Genomic DNA, 14050 nt, shown 5'->3' on the forward strand with positions numbered 1-14050 from the left:
AGCATTAACTTGCCCTTAGGGATATATGAGAACTACAATAACAAAAGATTCAAGTGATTCTTTAATCACAGACATAAAAAACAAAGTATAATTTAGGGAGGCTCATCAAGTGCAGAGCAAAAAAAAGTGCAACATTCTGTCTATGTATAATCAAATAAATCGGATTTCATATATTCCATGGATGTGTTAAATGGTGACAGCCTTTAATATTCCTCTCATAACTTTGTAACTGATCAGCTGCTGGTTCTCCTTTGGAGGGTAACAAGGTCCTCGTTCAGTCACATAGGAGTAAGGGAATCGCAAAACCCATAATCCGTCAGTTGGCAATGTGATTTCCTGCTTTTCAGGAAATAAAATGGGACAGGGAGGTGACCCAGACTGCACCTAGAAATATAAAAATACATTAATTGTAGACCTTACAGCAACAATACAGTACATTAAAATGTAACAGTGACAGTTACCTATAATTATCATTGCCAAGCTTACAAAGCTGGAAATGAGGCCCAATAAAAACCATTGTTGTGTTTGACATCTCAGCAGCCTGATCCATCAGTAAGCAAGCATTTTTTAGTTATTTACAGTTCCCACAAAGAAGCTACAGACTTTGCATGAGCATTAAAACAGAAGCCCTGGCCAATTTAAAAACAAAAACTTCCACACAGAAATAACACAAACAAATGCTACTCTCCTGCCTATTTCTAAGACCCCTTTCACACTGAGCCGCCCTGGAACTTAGCGGCACTTTACCGGCACTATTCGGCCACCAGCGGGGCGGTTTTAACCCCCGCTAGTGGCCGAAAAAGGGTTGAATCCACCTGCAAAATGCCGCTTTGCGTATAGCGGCACTGCCCTATTGTTTTCAATGAGCAGGAGCGGTGTATTCACTGCCCCTACACCGCTGCAAAGAAGCTGCTGGCAGGACTTTTTGCGATGCCCTGCCAGCGCAGCGCCCCAATGTGAAAGCACCCTGGCTTTCACACTGGGTTTGCAGCTGAAGGGTCTAACAAATCAAAAAAGAAGTCCACCATAAAAACAAAAAATTAAAAATAAAAAGCACATTGATAATTTTTTTCCCCTAAGGAGCATTGCATCTGCAATCAGCAGATGATGGGTGCAATCTCAGGCTCCGGCAGACTCGCAGGATAGAGGTCTGCTTGTACCTCTTACGGGCAGTTACCTGGGAGCAGAAGAATCAACGGATTATGAGAGAACACACCAGCGCCCTCATAGTTCATTGAGAACCATAAGCAGTCAGCCTCAATTGCTGATGGCACTTGTAGGCATTTATTCACAGGAAACAGTGAATGAATACATGACATGACATGGCCATGTAAACGGAGCCCCACAAGGCCGAGCTGGTTTTAAATTGCGTCGGCAGGTACAGGGAGAGGATCGCTTGTCCACTGTCACAAGGAGGAGGTGGGGGGGGGGGGGGGGTTAGGAGAGGAGGAGAGGCTGCAGATGCTGGAACATATAAGCGGCAGCTGATCAACTGAGACTGCTGGTGGGACGGAGATCCCGGTAAAGCCACGGAAGGCAGCGAGGGGGGCATCCCCACCCACTACTTGTAGAAGCAATCCAGTGCAAGAATTGCTTTTACAACTGGGCCGACTGTTGGCCCAGTTAGTTAGTTGGCCTAGTTCTAGAAAAACGGTGTGGGGATGATACCTGCAGCTGTAGGCATCACCTTAGTATAACCACTTGAATGCCAGTGTACGTATGGGTACGTCACTGGTCGGAAAGTGGTTAAAGGATAAGTTCACCTTTGTAACATGTTACAATACAGCACCTGCCTGCACTCCCTGATTCTCCCCCACCCTGACAGTTGGTGGGGGAATCTTCTCCCCACACCCGATGCCACTATTTAAAAATAGCAAGCGTGTGGAGTTCCGACCACATTATTTACAGGCATTATGGCAGACAGCTGGTTGTGGGTGCAATGCCTTACAGGCTGCAGTGTAAAAAATATATAAATGCACAATGTTAACTTGCAAAAAGATGTGCATTGATTTTTTTTTTTTTTTTTACTTATCCTTTAATAAGAGTAAGGACCCGAGTCTCTAGGTAAATACAGATCTGGTTTGAGATAATGAACTTTAAATGATTGCAGCAGTAACTACTGTATATGACCTTCCTCGAAAAACTACATCCGCCTGCTTTAGCAAACTTTTATGGAGAGGGTACACGGTTTTGAAGTAATCAAAAAGCATGTGCACACGTTTTAAAAATGCACCTATTATCTGAAATTCAATCATGGTACTTTACTTTAGCTGAACTGTACCTCTCAAAATAGAGTGACCTGAATACACCACTTATCTTACCCAAACAATATACTAGAAAATTATAACATTTGATTTTTACATAATATTCAGGTCACATCTCTAAGTGCTAGTTCACACAAGGCTCAGTTTCGCGTGATTTTTTTCTGCACTAAAAATGCATGTAGTGTGTTTTCCATGTATTCCAATTGCTCTAGTTGACACCATGCAGTCAGTTTCCGGTGCAGAAACTGACCGAAAACTGACCGCATGGTGTGAACTAGAGTCATTCGAATACATGGAAAACACTGTGCATGCATTTTGTGCATAAAAAAAGCACACGGAACTGCGTCTGGTGTGAACTGGCCCTTAGTCTTATGAATGAATAGATCATAACAGCAGTTATAAAATAAATAACATGTACACTATACATTACCTGAGGCGTCAATATAACTTGTAAAGGTGCATCAGGAACCACAACAAACAGTCTCATGAGCTGTGCATAATGAGGTTTCAGTCCTCGCCCTTGTGACGGTGATAGCATATACAAAGGCATGTCACTGTTAAGAGCTTTAACTGCTGATTCTTTAGGCCCATTGCCTAATACTTTCATTATTTTATCAGGGCCTGAGCACATAAATCTGCGGCCTCTTGAGTCCTCATATTCAAAACCCACAAATGCTCTTGCAATATCATCTCTTCTACGGCCTCTTCCCATTGCCACTCCACTTCGTTTTCCAGGGACAGATTTATTTGGAGCTGGCCAGGAATTTGTGTCTAGATCACCTTCATCTTCAGGCCTTGTTCGGATTACAATGTCCCAAGGCATCAGATAATTTGTCCCAGGAATGAAACCAAGTTGATCTAATCCAGTGTGGAAATTGTAGGATTTTGCAGAACCAAGCTTTACAAGTGACCAGCTGGAAAATTTAGGAAGAAGACCTTTCGGACAGTTTGAGTGCATCATACCAGGGAGATATTCCACAGTGGATGCTTGACGGTCCACTAAACTTGGTCTTTTTTCCCCTTTGTCTTCTGAACCTTGTCCTGGAGCATCTCCATTATCTCCCCCTGCTTGAGGTTCAGCCGGATATGTTCCCAAACTATCAGTGGACTGACCCAGACTAAAAGCCAGACTTAAGCTAGTACTTTCACCTTGTGTTTGAGGTTCTTTGTCCTTTAGCTTCTCCGTTTCTACTTCAGCCTCTTGAGAAGTAAAAGGGGTTTCATTCTTCGCTGGTGCAGGGTCAGGGGTGCTAGGCTGGAATATTGGGAAGTTAATGTGATCCAGCTTTCCACAACATTTCTCTTCTAGCATCTATAAAAAAAGAAAGAATAATGAATGTACTGAGCCAAGTCACAGCATAAAGCCAGCACACCAACATTTAAAAAAAGCTGTGGTATGATAATATTTTACTATCTGAAAAATAAGAGAAGTACAAATAGTACTTCTTTAAAGCTGATCTCTGGGTTTCCTGTCACTTTAAATAGTTCATTTGGACCAAGCTGGTCCAACAAACCATTTCCTTCACTAAGTGCTACATTAGCTCTTAGTTCTGTACAAACTGTATGTAGTTTCAGCTACATACAGTACACAGTGCTGGGCTCTGGCTGTGGACAGACTTGCCATCTCACACCCGCAACAAAACCGAGTTGGGCTAGTCAGCTCTCAGCCATTCAGGTGCAGCTTTGTATTTTGTGAATGAATACAAAGCTTCCTGTGATTGGCTGAGGAAGAGAGGTGAGCTGATGTCACGATCTCCGATTCGCCCAAGAGGAAGCTTTGTATTCATTTACAGAATACAAAGCTGCCTCTGAATGGCTGAGTGTCACTCAGCCTAACTCTGCTTAGTTTTGGGTGTCTGTCTCACAGCCAGAACCCAGCACTGTGTACTGCATGTAGCTGAAGCTACTTACAGATCGTATAGCACTTAGAGTCAACATTTATCGAAGGAACTAGTTTGCTTGGACCAGCTTGGTCCAAACAAACTATTTAAATTAACAGGGAAACCTGGGTATTAGATTTAAAATGTAATTTTGTAGGAGCCAGTCATTAATACCATCTTCAAAACTTCAGGAGTCACAGAGCCATTGACTATCACTGTAGCTTAAAAAAACTAGCACTTAGAATAAATGAAACCCCCTTACTATTTTATTTTACATTTTTATTGAAAAATGTACTCGTATAACACTCCATTTTTGTTGAATATAAAAAGATAAGGGCAGCTGCTGTTTCCTGTCAGCAGCACTAAAGGATTCCTACACAATTAGCTTTGCAGGCACTGTTAGCATAATGGGGTTCAGGAAGACAATCTAGAAGCAGCAGCTAAAGACTCTGGCTTCATGTACACTGCTGCTGTTGTACTGCACTTGGGCGTTTTTTCAGCTGTCCCTGAACTCTCTTCTACGTTATCTTATCAGTACATGGACGCAGGATCGTTTATAGTCTTTCTAGCCTTCAGTTGAGCTTAGAAGCATTTTTTTAAAAGCAAAAAAAAAAAAAAATGCATTCAGGATGGATGTTCAGAGGCATTTGAAATACCAAATGCCTGTAAATGTGGTAACTCGCATTTAGCCGCGTTTCGTTAACAGGCATTTTTCATGTTTGACAAGAAAAAAATAAATAAAAATGCTCCTAAATGCAAACGCAGCTAGATGCAGCAAAACTGATGTTTTTAAACGTTGTTTACTATCTGTCAAGGTAAATTGTTCAGGAGAGGTTTAAAAGCATGTACATTAGAATAAAGCCAAACTTCAGAAAACTAAAAAGTCTTCATTTGCAGTGAGGCTGCCCTGGGACTGCAAAAGGACAACAGCTTGTTTAGTGTAGTGGACATGAAAAGCACTTTCACTTACCAAATTCCTCACTCCCCTAGCAAGCAGTGTTCCCTCCAATTCTGGCAGCAGACTGTCACTTAGCATCCTCACATCAAAAGCAGGGCTATGGGCACAGCCCTACTGCAAGGAATTAGTTTTCATTTTCCAAAGTTCAGCTTTAACAACCATTAGATTGGATGGAAGGAAATACCTAGGGCTGCCCCTTGTGTTCTTTTGGGGTTCATCAACTTTTTTGAATATTATGAACTAACAATGCACGGCTGTAACTATTGATTGTATACAATTTTTGTATTGTTGTCCTCTCCCCATTTTAATCGCGTTTCCTATTTAATAAATTGTTATATTTTATCACTCTCGCGTAAATCCTTGGGTACCGAGATAGTCCAATTTTCTCCAACCCTACCAGGGGCATGTTTGTGGCAGCCCCAGGTATTTCCTTCCATTAGTAATTGTGGATTATGGTATCCGCCCCCATTCCTAGACTACTCAGATTGAGGCATACCCCTTAAACCATTAGATCATGCACAGTACCTGATAGAAATCATAATTGGCACTCTTTATGTCAAATGGGTCCTCACGAGGTGCCTGTTTTCTTCCACAGTTACAGTTTCCAGTTGACCTTGCACGACTATTGTGATACAGTATAGGAGGATTTCTATCGGGTTCAATTTTCTCTCCTAAAAACATATCATATAAAACAGTTGGTATAAAACAAAGATAAACAAAAACTGTGCATCAAGCCTAATTACACTGTCCCTCATGAATCAATACCTTCTTTTTACATATTGACACATTGTGTACAGTCAAATCTCAGCAAACACTGTATATTGATCAAACAACGGGGGCCAATGAAGAAGTCACTAACAAAGATCTCTGCTAAAGCTGCCCATAGATAATTTGTTATTTTTTATTCAGTCAGTAGGCTGAACAAAAAAAAAAAAAAAAAAAACACACACACACACACACACACACAACGGATTCTTCCATCCAAGAAATCAAACTGGATAAAAGGCCAACCTCCTATATGCTAGACCAGTGTTTCTCAACTCGAGTCCTCAAGGCGCCCCAACAGGTCATGTTTTCAGGCTCTCCATTATTTTACACAGGGGATTTGATCAGTCTCATTGATATAGTAATTATCACAACTGTTTCATCTGATGGAAATCCTGAAAACATGACCTGTTGGGGTGCCTTGAGGACTGGAGTTGAAAAACCTTGTGCTAGACAACAGTACACCCTTCTACTGCTCAATTAGGTCTTAGAACTGGACATCAAAATGATAGAGAGTGGGCTTAGCAAAACAGGTGATAGAGCTTAAAGGCTATGGTTCACAAAAAAAAAAAATATATAAAAAAAAAAAAAATATATCCTTTGTTCTACCACAATCCTGAAGCAGAGATGGAGCAACTATACACATCTAGCGAGGAAAAAAAACAAAAACCCTCTTCAATGCTGAAAGGAATTCCTTCTGAAAACATAAAACAGTATTGTGTGATATTTACCTAAAGGACCCATATGTAGAATTAAAAGACCTAGAGTAAAATTCTTGAGATAAACCTAGTTACAATAAACCACACCGGTTCTCAGGCTAGCCATACATTAGACCATTTTCTTGTACAATTTCCCTTTAGATTTACCAAAGCCATATCATAATATGAGGTCAAACCTAAACCCTTTCCATTTGTATGCAATCAGGCAAGTCCTTTCACTACATAGTTGAAGGTAAATCTAAAAGGAAAATTAAAAAACAAAAAACTTTAATGTATAGCCAGCTTTAAAGCTGAAGTTTAATCTGTCTATATTTTGCCTTCCCTGGCTCCTCCCTCCCTAATCAACATGCTATTAACATTTTTTTTAAAATAAAACCTGTTTTCATTGCATACCTTATTTCAGTGTTTCTCAATTCCAGTCCTCAACATGCAACTAATAATGCACATTGTGTGCTGTGAAATCAGAGTAAGCCATTTCAGGATGAGAGAAAAGCCTATACAACTGTGCAAGACTGAAGACTGGAGCTTCACCACTTGCGGATCACCCACTTGTAATGTATTGCAGACGAGCAGCCTGTGCAGGCAAAATGACGTACCTATATGATGCTGTCTGCTTCTGGGTTTAGGGCGCATGCATTCCCACCACCCACTGTGATTGTGGAGAGCAGGGGTCTGTCCGCAAGTCCTGGCCAATGATTCATGGCCGAGATTTGCTGATTGGCTGTGTACAGTCAACACAAGGCTCTGTCCAAGGGAACAATCTCTTGACCGCTGCACTCTAACAATCCCATTATAAGTCACTGGTCCTTGCCATTAGTAGTATATAGAAAAATAAAATTAATAAGGTATGTAGCATTTACAAAATTGAGTGTATAGGGAAATAGGGGCATATGAAGATCTTCCTGCTCCAACTAAGGTGACGATTAGAGGGTGGACTATGGCTAGACAGATTCTCCCGGATGGAGCGCTGGTCCCCAGTCCAGCATTCTCTGGGCAAATCCTAATTTACCCCACTTTAGATCGATACCTGACCCTCAATTGTGGGCGAGATTCAGCATCAAGACACTAAGGGACATTATGCTTGGTGTTTTGCTGACATTACCCCAATTAACTAGAAGCTATGCCTTACCGGGTTGGATGTACTTTCATTATATCCAACTTCGGCATGCAGCCAGGGCCCAATTCCCTACCCCTCCAATGTTACAATTGGATCCAGTAGAGGACCTCGTCCTCCGATGACCTAAGGAAGCCTCTCTCTGCACTATATGGTACTCTGCTACCCAAAGATTCCCCAAAAAAATGGACAGGCTGTGGGAAAAATAGAAAGCTGACATACAGGCACTGGAGAGGGAGGATTGTCTGGAACAGGGACCTAGGTTGGTCATTTCAGCAGGAGATAAACTCGTACAAACTAAGTTCCTCCATAGAGTATACTTCACCCCAGTGCGTATGTCTAGAATATATCCGGATAGAGACACTCACTGCCTTCATTGTCAGGCACACTTTAGGTACCTATCTCGATATGTTCTGGGAGTGTCCATGCTATCCATATATTGGGCAGGTATTTTTGAACAACTGAATGTGTCTTGAACTGTCGGTCCCTACGACACCTGAATTAGCCTTATTGGGTGTTCATGATGACGATCAAAGGCCACATCATAGTAACTTATTGATTTCACATCTTTTCTACGCCAAAAAATAAATATTATGCCAATGGACCTCATCTACCCCTCCGGCTGTAGCCACCTGGGAAGCCAAAGTTAATGCTGCTCTCCCCCTCTACAAACTGAGATATATTAGTCGTGGATGCCCCCTGGAAATTTGACAAGGTGTGATTACCATGGACAGCTTTATAAACAGTGATTGGTCTTGGCCGTGGCCCCCCCCCCCTCCTCCTCCTGCCATCCTTTTTTCCCTCACCTCATGCTCCCCACCCTCTACTCCTCCTCTCACCCATGGCCTCTAACAACTGGTTAATAGTTTCGATGTTGAGTAGTGTACTCTTTCCTGTACTGACCCGACTAGCACACTGAATGATGGATGTTAATCTTGATATACGTGACATGCCTGTACTGACAATATGTTCTGATTGTACTTAACATGCCGAAATCATTCTTGCATTGTTGTACTGTATATTTTCCTCCAATAAAGCATTCCTGATTGTTAAAAAAAAAATAAGGCATGTAGCAAATACATTTTGGCTGAAATTTATGAAGAAATTAATTTTATTTATTGGATATGTTTTAAACACTTGGCCCCCATATTGACGTCATGGGCTTTCGGTGGTTATATCTGAATGATGCCTGAGGCCACAGACATCGGCGTTTTAAGCCGGGGATTCCCTGCACCTTAAGAACGATCATAGCGGCTGTTCTGCCGCTTGATCGTTCTTACGGGCGGCGGGAGGGGATGCCCCCCTCCCTCCGGTGCTTCTACCGACTCACCGCTTCCATCGGTAAGTCGGTCACAGGATTCACCGACCCCCGCAAGTTACCATAGAGATTTCCGGTGGACCAGATCGTCCCCGGAGTCTCTATGATCGTTCGGAGGCCGGGTGCGATATGGGGTCTTATTGACCCCATATCTCACTGTAAATATGTCCGATTGTGCCATATTCCTATTACAAGGGATGTTTACATTCCTTGTAATAGGATTTAAAGTCACCAATTTTTTTTTTCAGTGTCAAACTAACAAAATAAAATTAACAAGAAAAAAAATATATAAAAATTTTTTAAAGCACCCCTGTCCCCGTGAGCTTGTACACAGAAGCGAACGCATACATAAGTCCCGCCCACATGAAAACGGTGTTCAAACCACACATGTGAGGTATCGCCGCGAACGTTAGAGTGAGAGCAATAAATAATAATAATAAGCTCTAGACCGCCTCTGTAACCCAAAACATGTAACCAGTAAAAAAAATGTAAAACGTTGTCTATGGGGATTTTTAAATACCAAAGTTTGGCGCCATTCCACGAGAGCGTGCAATTTTGAAATGTGACATGTTGGGTATCTATTTACTTGGTGTATCCTCCTCTTTCACATTATGCAAAAAAACTGCGCTAACTTTACTGTTTTTTTTGTTGTTTTTTTAAGCATGAAACAGTTTTTTTTCTGAAAAAACGTGTTAGAAAAATTGCTGCGCAAATACCGTGCGAGATAAAAAGTTGCAACGACAGCCATTGTATTCTCTAGGGTCTTTGCTAAAAAAAAAAATATATAATGTTTGGGGGTTCTATGTAATTTTCTAGCAAAAAAAAAATAGGAATTTTACATGTAGGAGAGAAATGTCAGAATTGGCCTGAGCGCGAAGTGGTTAAAGCAAAAAAGTATATACATATACACACACATACACATATACACACACATACACACACACACACACACACACACACACTAAAAAAAAAACCCCAGTGGCGATCAAATACCACCAAAAGAAAGCTCTATTTTTGCAAAAATAAATAAAGAAGGAGGATAAAAAAGGTACAATGTTGCATGAATGCTCAAATACCAGTTAAAGTGTTAAATACCAAAAAATGCTCTGGTCACGAAGGGGGTAAAACCTTTTGGAATTCAAGTGGTTAACTTTAAATATGCATGCCCTAAATGCATTTACCTGGTTTTGGCAACAAGTGAAATTTGTGGACACAGTGTTGATCTGTTAAACTCCTCTCTTCACAAAGCTGATGGCCACTGCTCCAGAATTTGTAACAATCCTCATTAAGGTGTATAGCATACTTCTGAAAAGCTGGTCCCCGGGCATGCTGGCTATATACGCGCAATGCCTGTGCCAGCTGATTCTTATGGACCGTGGTAGTATAATTATGTGGCAGATTGGACTGGTAAGCACTGTGGGCTAAAGGAAGAGCCTTTTGGCACCTGTTTTCCGAAAACTTTGTGTCAGCATCCAAATATCCTTCTAGCACTTTCATGTTGGCCAATAGTTTGGGAGGATAGGCTCCTGGGAACGCAGGAGGATCATCGTCTTTATTCTCTATGATGACTTCGTACAGTCTTAGGGCCACGCCAGCCCACTTGTGATAGGTAGGTAGCTCAAAGTGCGAGGGCTGTGGGTTTCTACCCACACTGTCATCAAAACCCTTCTTGGTGAGCACTAGCTCCACGTGCTGGAATAGGAACTCCCTAAGTGTGCAGTCCACCAGCTGCCCAGACACCCCGGAGCTGCTCTCTGCAGTAAAAGAAAGCTGCTGGCGGCTATACCTCATCATCTGGAAGCGCCGGGGCCCCGAGATCGGCTGTGCAAGGCCGGAAGAGTCTGTGTCCTTGACTGTGCAGTGATGCCTCAGGCCCTCTAGTAACATCCCAATGGGATCGTCATCCTGGTCAGCCACAATGTAAACAAAGGCCTGGTTGGCCGGTACGGTGAACAGGCAATTGATGCTTTGGTTGGTGAGGACGCGGCTCTTCCGGAAGATGCGGTAGATCTGGTCCTCCAGGGCGTGCTGAAGCCTCCTCTTGGGCGAGTGCTTCTTGGGCTTGCTGTCCACAGCAGGTTGTCCCCCTCCACGGCCGCTGGGCTCCACTCCTCGTAGGGCTCCATTCAACTGGAAAACAAAGAGCAGCCGAGGAGGGCAAGGCCGGGCGTTCAGCTTCCACTCTAGACCTACCGGACACTCCTTGAGGGCTGGCTTGAGGGAGGGCAGCAGTTTCTGGCGGACGCTGTCTAGGGCACGGAAGAGCTTCTCATAGGCAATGTCGAAGCAGCAGGTGGGGTGTACCAGGAGCAGGAGGTGACACACACAGAACAGGTAGAGGACGTGCATGCAGTACAGCTTCTCCTCATCCTTCCAGAACTCATGAGCCTCCGCATGGGACACCCCCCGGGCCAGCTCCTCACACGCTCGGGCAAGCTGCGCCGTGTCATTGATGCCGGTCAGCAGGACGTATAGCACCCTGGACTCCTGCTCGTAGTAGGTCTGGAACAGGCTGCGCTCCCGGGCCCGTTCTGGAGGCCGGTGGAAGAGAGGGAAGACATGGCGGTCACACAGAGAGTTCACAAGGCAGCTCTTATCCCAGCCGCCCTGCAATAGCGCCGTCTTCCCGAACACCCCCACCACACACACCTCGTCCTCCTTCCAGGCCGGCTCAGAGCTCAGCAACTCCCGCAGCAAGGACGGGCCACCCGCCGTCATCTTCATCTCCACCCTCAATACCGGCGTTGTTTCCTGGGGGAAGCTATTGTGCGCTGGACTGTCAGGTGCAACAACCTAAACTCCCCCGCCGGAAGCATTTACTCTGCTCTTTCCTAAAGCGCCTGGAATGGAACACTCCCGGTGTGCGCCCTCTGGAGCCTGGCGGGAGAACTGTACACTTGCTGAGTGACGCTGTTATAGATTCAATCCACATTCTATTCTTGCCATTTTTATTAACCACTTCTATAACGGACCAATTCAGGCATTACTCTCCTACGTGTAAAAATGATAATTTTATTGCTAGAAAATTACTCAGAAACTCCCAAACATTATATATATATATATATATATATATATATATATATATATATATATATATATATATATATATATATATATATATATATAAATAAAATTAACTGAGATCATAGAGAATAAAATAACGATCACTACAATTTGTTATGTCACACAGTAGTTGCGAACCGATTTTTCAAACACAATTTTTTGGGGAAAAAATACTCTTCAACCACTTCCTGCCCAAGCCAATTCTTGCATTGCTCTCTTACATTTAAAAATCACAATTGTTTGATAGAAACATATATATATATTATATATATATAAAAATTTTTTTTTTTTTAGTAGAGACCCTAGAGAATATATTGGCAATTGTTGCAATTTGTTGTCTCATACGGTATTTGCACAGCAATTTTTTTTAACACACTTTTTAGGGGAAAAAATACACTTTAACCACTTCCAGCCCAAGCCAATTCTGGAATTCCTTTCCTGCATGTAAAAATCATCATTCAATTGCTAAAAATTACTTAGAACCCCCAAATGTATATATATATATATAAATATATATATATATATATATATAAAAAATATATTTTTTTAGCAGAGACCCTAGAGAACCATTTGTTATGTCGCATGGTATTTGTGCAGCAATTTTTCAAACACATTTAGTAAACAAAACACAATATTTACCAAATTTTTTTTGTATAATGTGAAAGATGATGTTACGCTCAAATAGATACCTAACATGTCACGCTTTAAAATTGCGCACACTCGTGGAATGGCGCCAAACTTTGATACTTAAAAATCTCCATAAGCTATGCTTTAAAAATGTTTATAGGTTACCAGTTTAGAGTTACAGAGAAGGTCTTGTGCTAGAATTATTGCTCTCGTGCTAATGTTCAGGGGGCAATACCTCACATGTGTGGTGCGAACGCCGTTTACATATGTGGGCGAACGCTGTTTACATATGTGTTCACTTTTGTGTGAACAGGGGATCGGGGCGCTTTAAATAAATGTATATTATTTTTTACATTTTTATTTTACACTGTCCCTTTGAGAAGCATGAGGAGTATGAAGTACAGTCCATTGTTGACTCCCGGAGGTTCCGTGGGCGCATACAGTACCTGGTGCATTGGAAGGGGTACAGTCCGGAGGAGCGCTCTTGGGTCTCATCCTTGGACGTAGATGCCCCTTGTCCTCCTCTGTGATTTCCATAGATGTTTTCCCCTCAAGCCTGGTGGTCCTCCAGTCCTGCCTACTTAAGCTGTCCAGCGAGGATCTCTGCCTTTGCCTTGGTCAACATCACAGAGACTATCTCCTGAGTTCCTGTTTAAAGACTTGCTTTGCTGACATCCCTTCTGGCTCCAGATCCTGCTTGCCGTTTCACTACACTGATCCCTGACTTTCTGGTTTCAATAGAGGGGGCTTTTGGGACTTTAAATGATATGCACGGTAACATGCATCTCCATCCCTATTCAAGTACATAGAGAAAAAGGGTCGGGACTTTAAATGAGGTGTCTATAGTGTAGCTAATCGAAGGAGTCAAAGTAAAACATAAACAAGTATTTATTTGTTTACCATGATTGAGTAGGTACATGGCAGACAATACATGCAATAATGGCACATAATATAACAAATCATGTATCCAAAAACATTTACATGTTAAAAAATATGAATAGAATATACAATATACAATAGTATTGTCCTCAATAATAAAAATTATTGTAATATGACAGTTATAATCCACGGCATTGCCTGAATCCAAAGACCATGTGGGCATGTATACATTGCTTCTAGGTTAGGCCCGACACGTTTCATGGGATCTATCCAATCATTTTTAGATTGTAAGCTCTAACGAGCAGGGCCCTCTGATTCCTCTTGTACCAAATTGTAATGTAACTGTAATGTCTGCCCTCATGTTGTAAAGTGCTGAGCAAACTGTTGGCGCTATATAAAACCTGTATAATAATAATAATAATAATAATCAGGGGCGGATGCATGATACATGTATAAAAAGAGG

At 42.2% G+C, this 14050-nt stretch overlaps 1 protein-coding gene across 1 annotated transcript; it reads right to left on the reverse strand.

The window, feature by feature from the left end:
* Nucleotides 1–43: 43 nt before the first annotated feature.
* SMG8 (SMG8 nonsense mediated mRNA decay factor) lies at nt 44–11849 on the reverse strand. The gene is made up of 4 exons (XM_077482218.1): nt 10200–11849; nt 5628–5773; nt 2695–3576; nt 44–384 (listed from the first exon to the last, which is right to left on the reverse strand). Exons 1-4 carry the CDS (start codon nt 11740–11742, stop codon nt 187–189), a joined length of 2769 nt encoding a protein of 922 aa, XP_077338344.1. The 5' UTR covers nt 11743–11849; the 3' UTR covers nt 44–186.
* Between the last annotated feature and the right edge of the window lie 2201 nt (nt 11850–14050).

The sequence above is a fragment of the Lithobates pipiens genome, unplaced genomic scaffold, assembly GCF_037356315.1.
Source record: "Lithobates pipiens isolate NorthernLeopardFrog02 unplaced genomic scaffold, aLitPip1_a1.2 Scaffold_16, whole genome shotgun sequence".
In the NCBI taxonomy this organism is placed as follows: Eukaryota; Metazoa; Chordata; class Amphibia; order Anura; family Ranidae; genus Lithobates; species Lithobates pipiens.

Excerpts from the sequence above, each read along its gene's own strand:
- SMG8 (XM_077482218.1), bottom strand. The coding sequence starts at position 11,742 with ATGAAGATGACGGCGGGTGGCCCGTCCTTGCTGCGGGAGTTGCTGAGC. Across the intron at positions 5,774-10,199 it reads TCACTTGTTGCCAAAACCAG|GAGAGAAAATTGAACCCGAT; the intron begins GTAAATGCATTT and ends ATATGTTTTTAG. Across the intron at positions 3,577-5,627 it reads CCAATTATGATTTCTATCAG|ATGCTAGAAGAGAAATGTTG; the intron begins GTACTGTGCATG and ends CTTTTTTTATAG.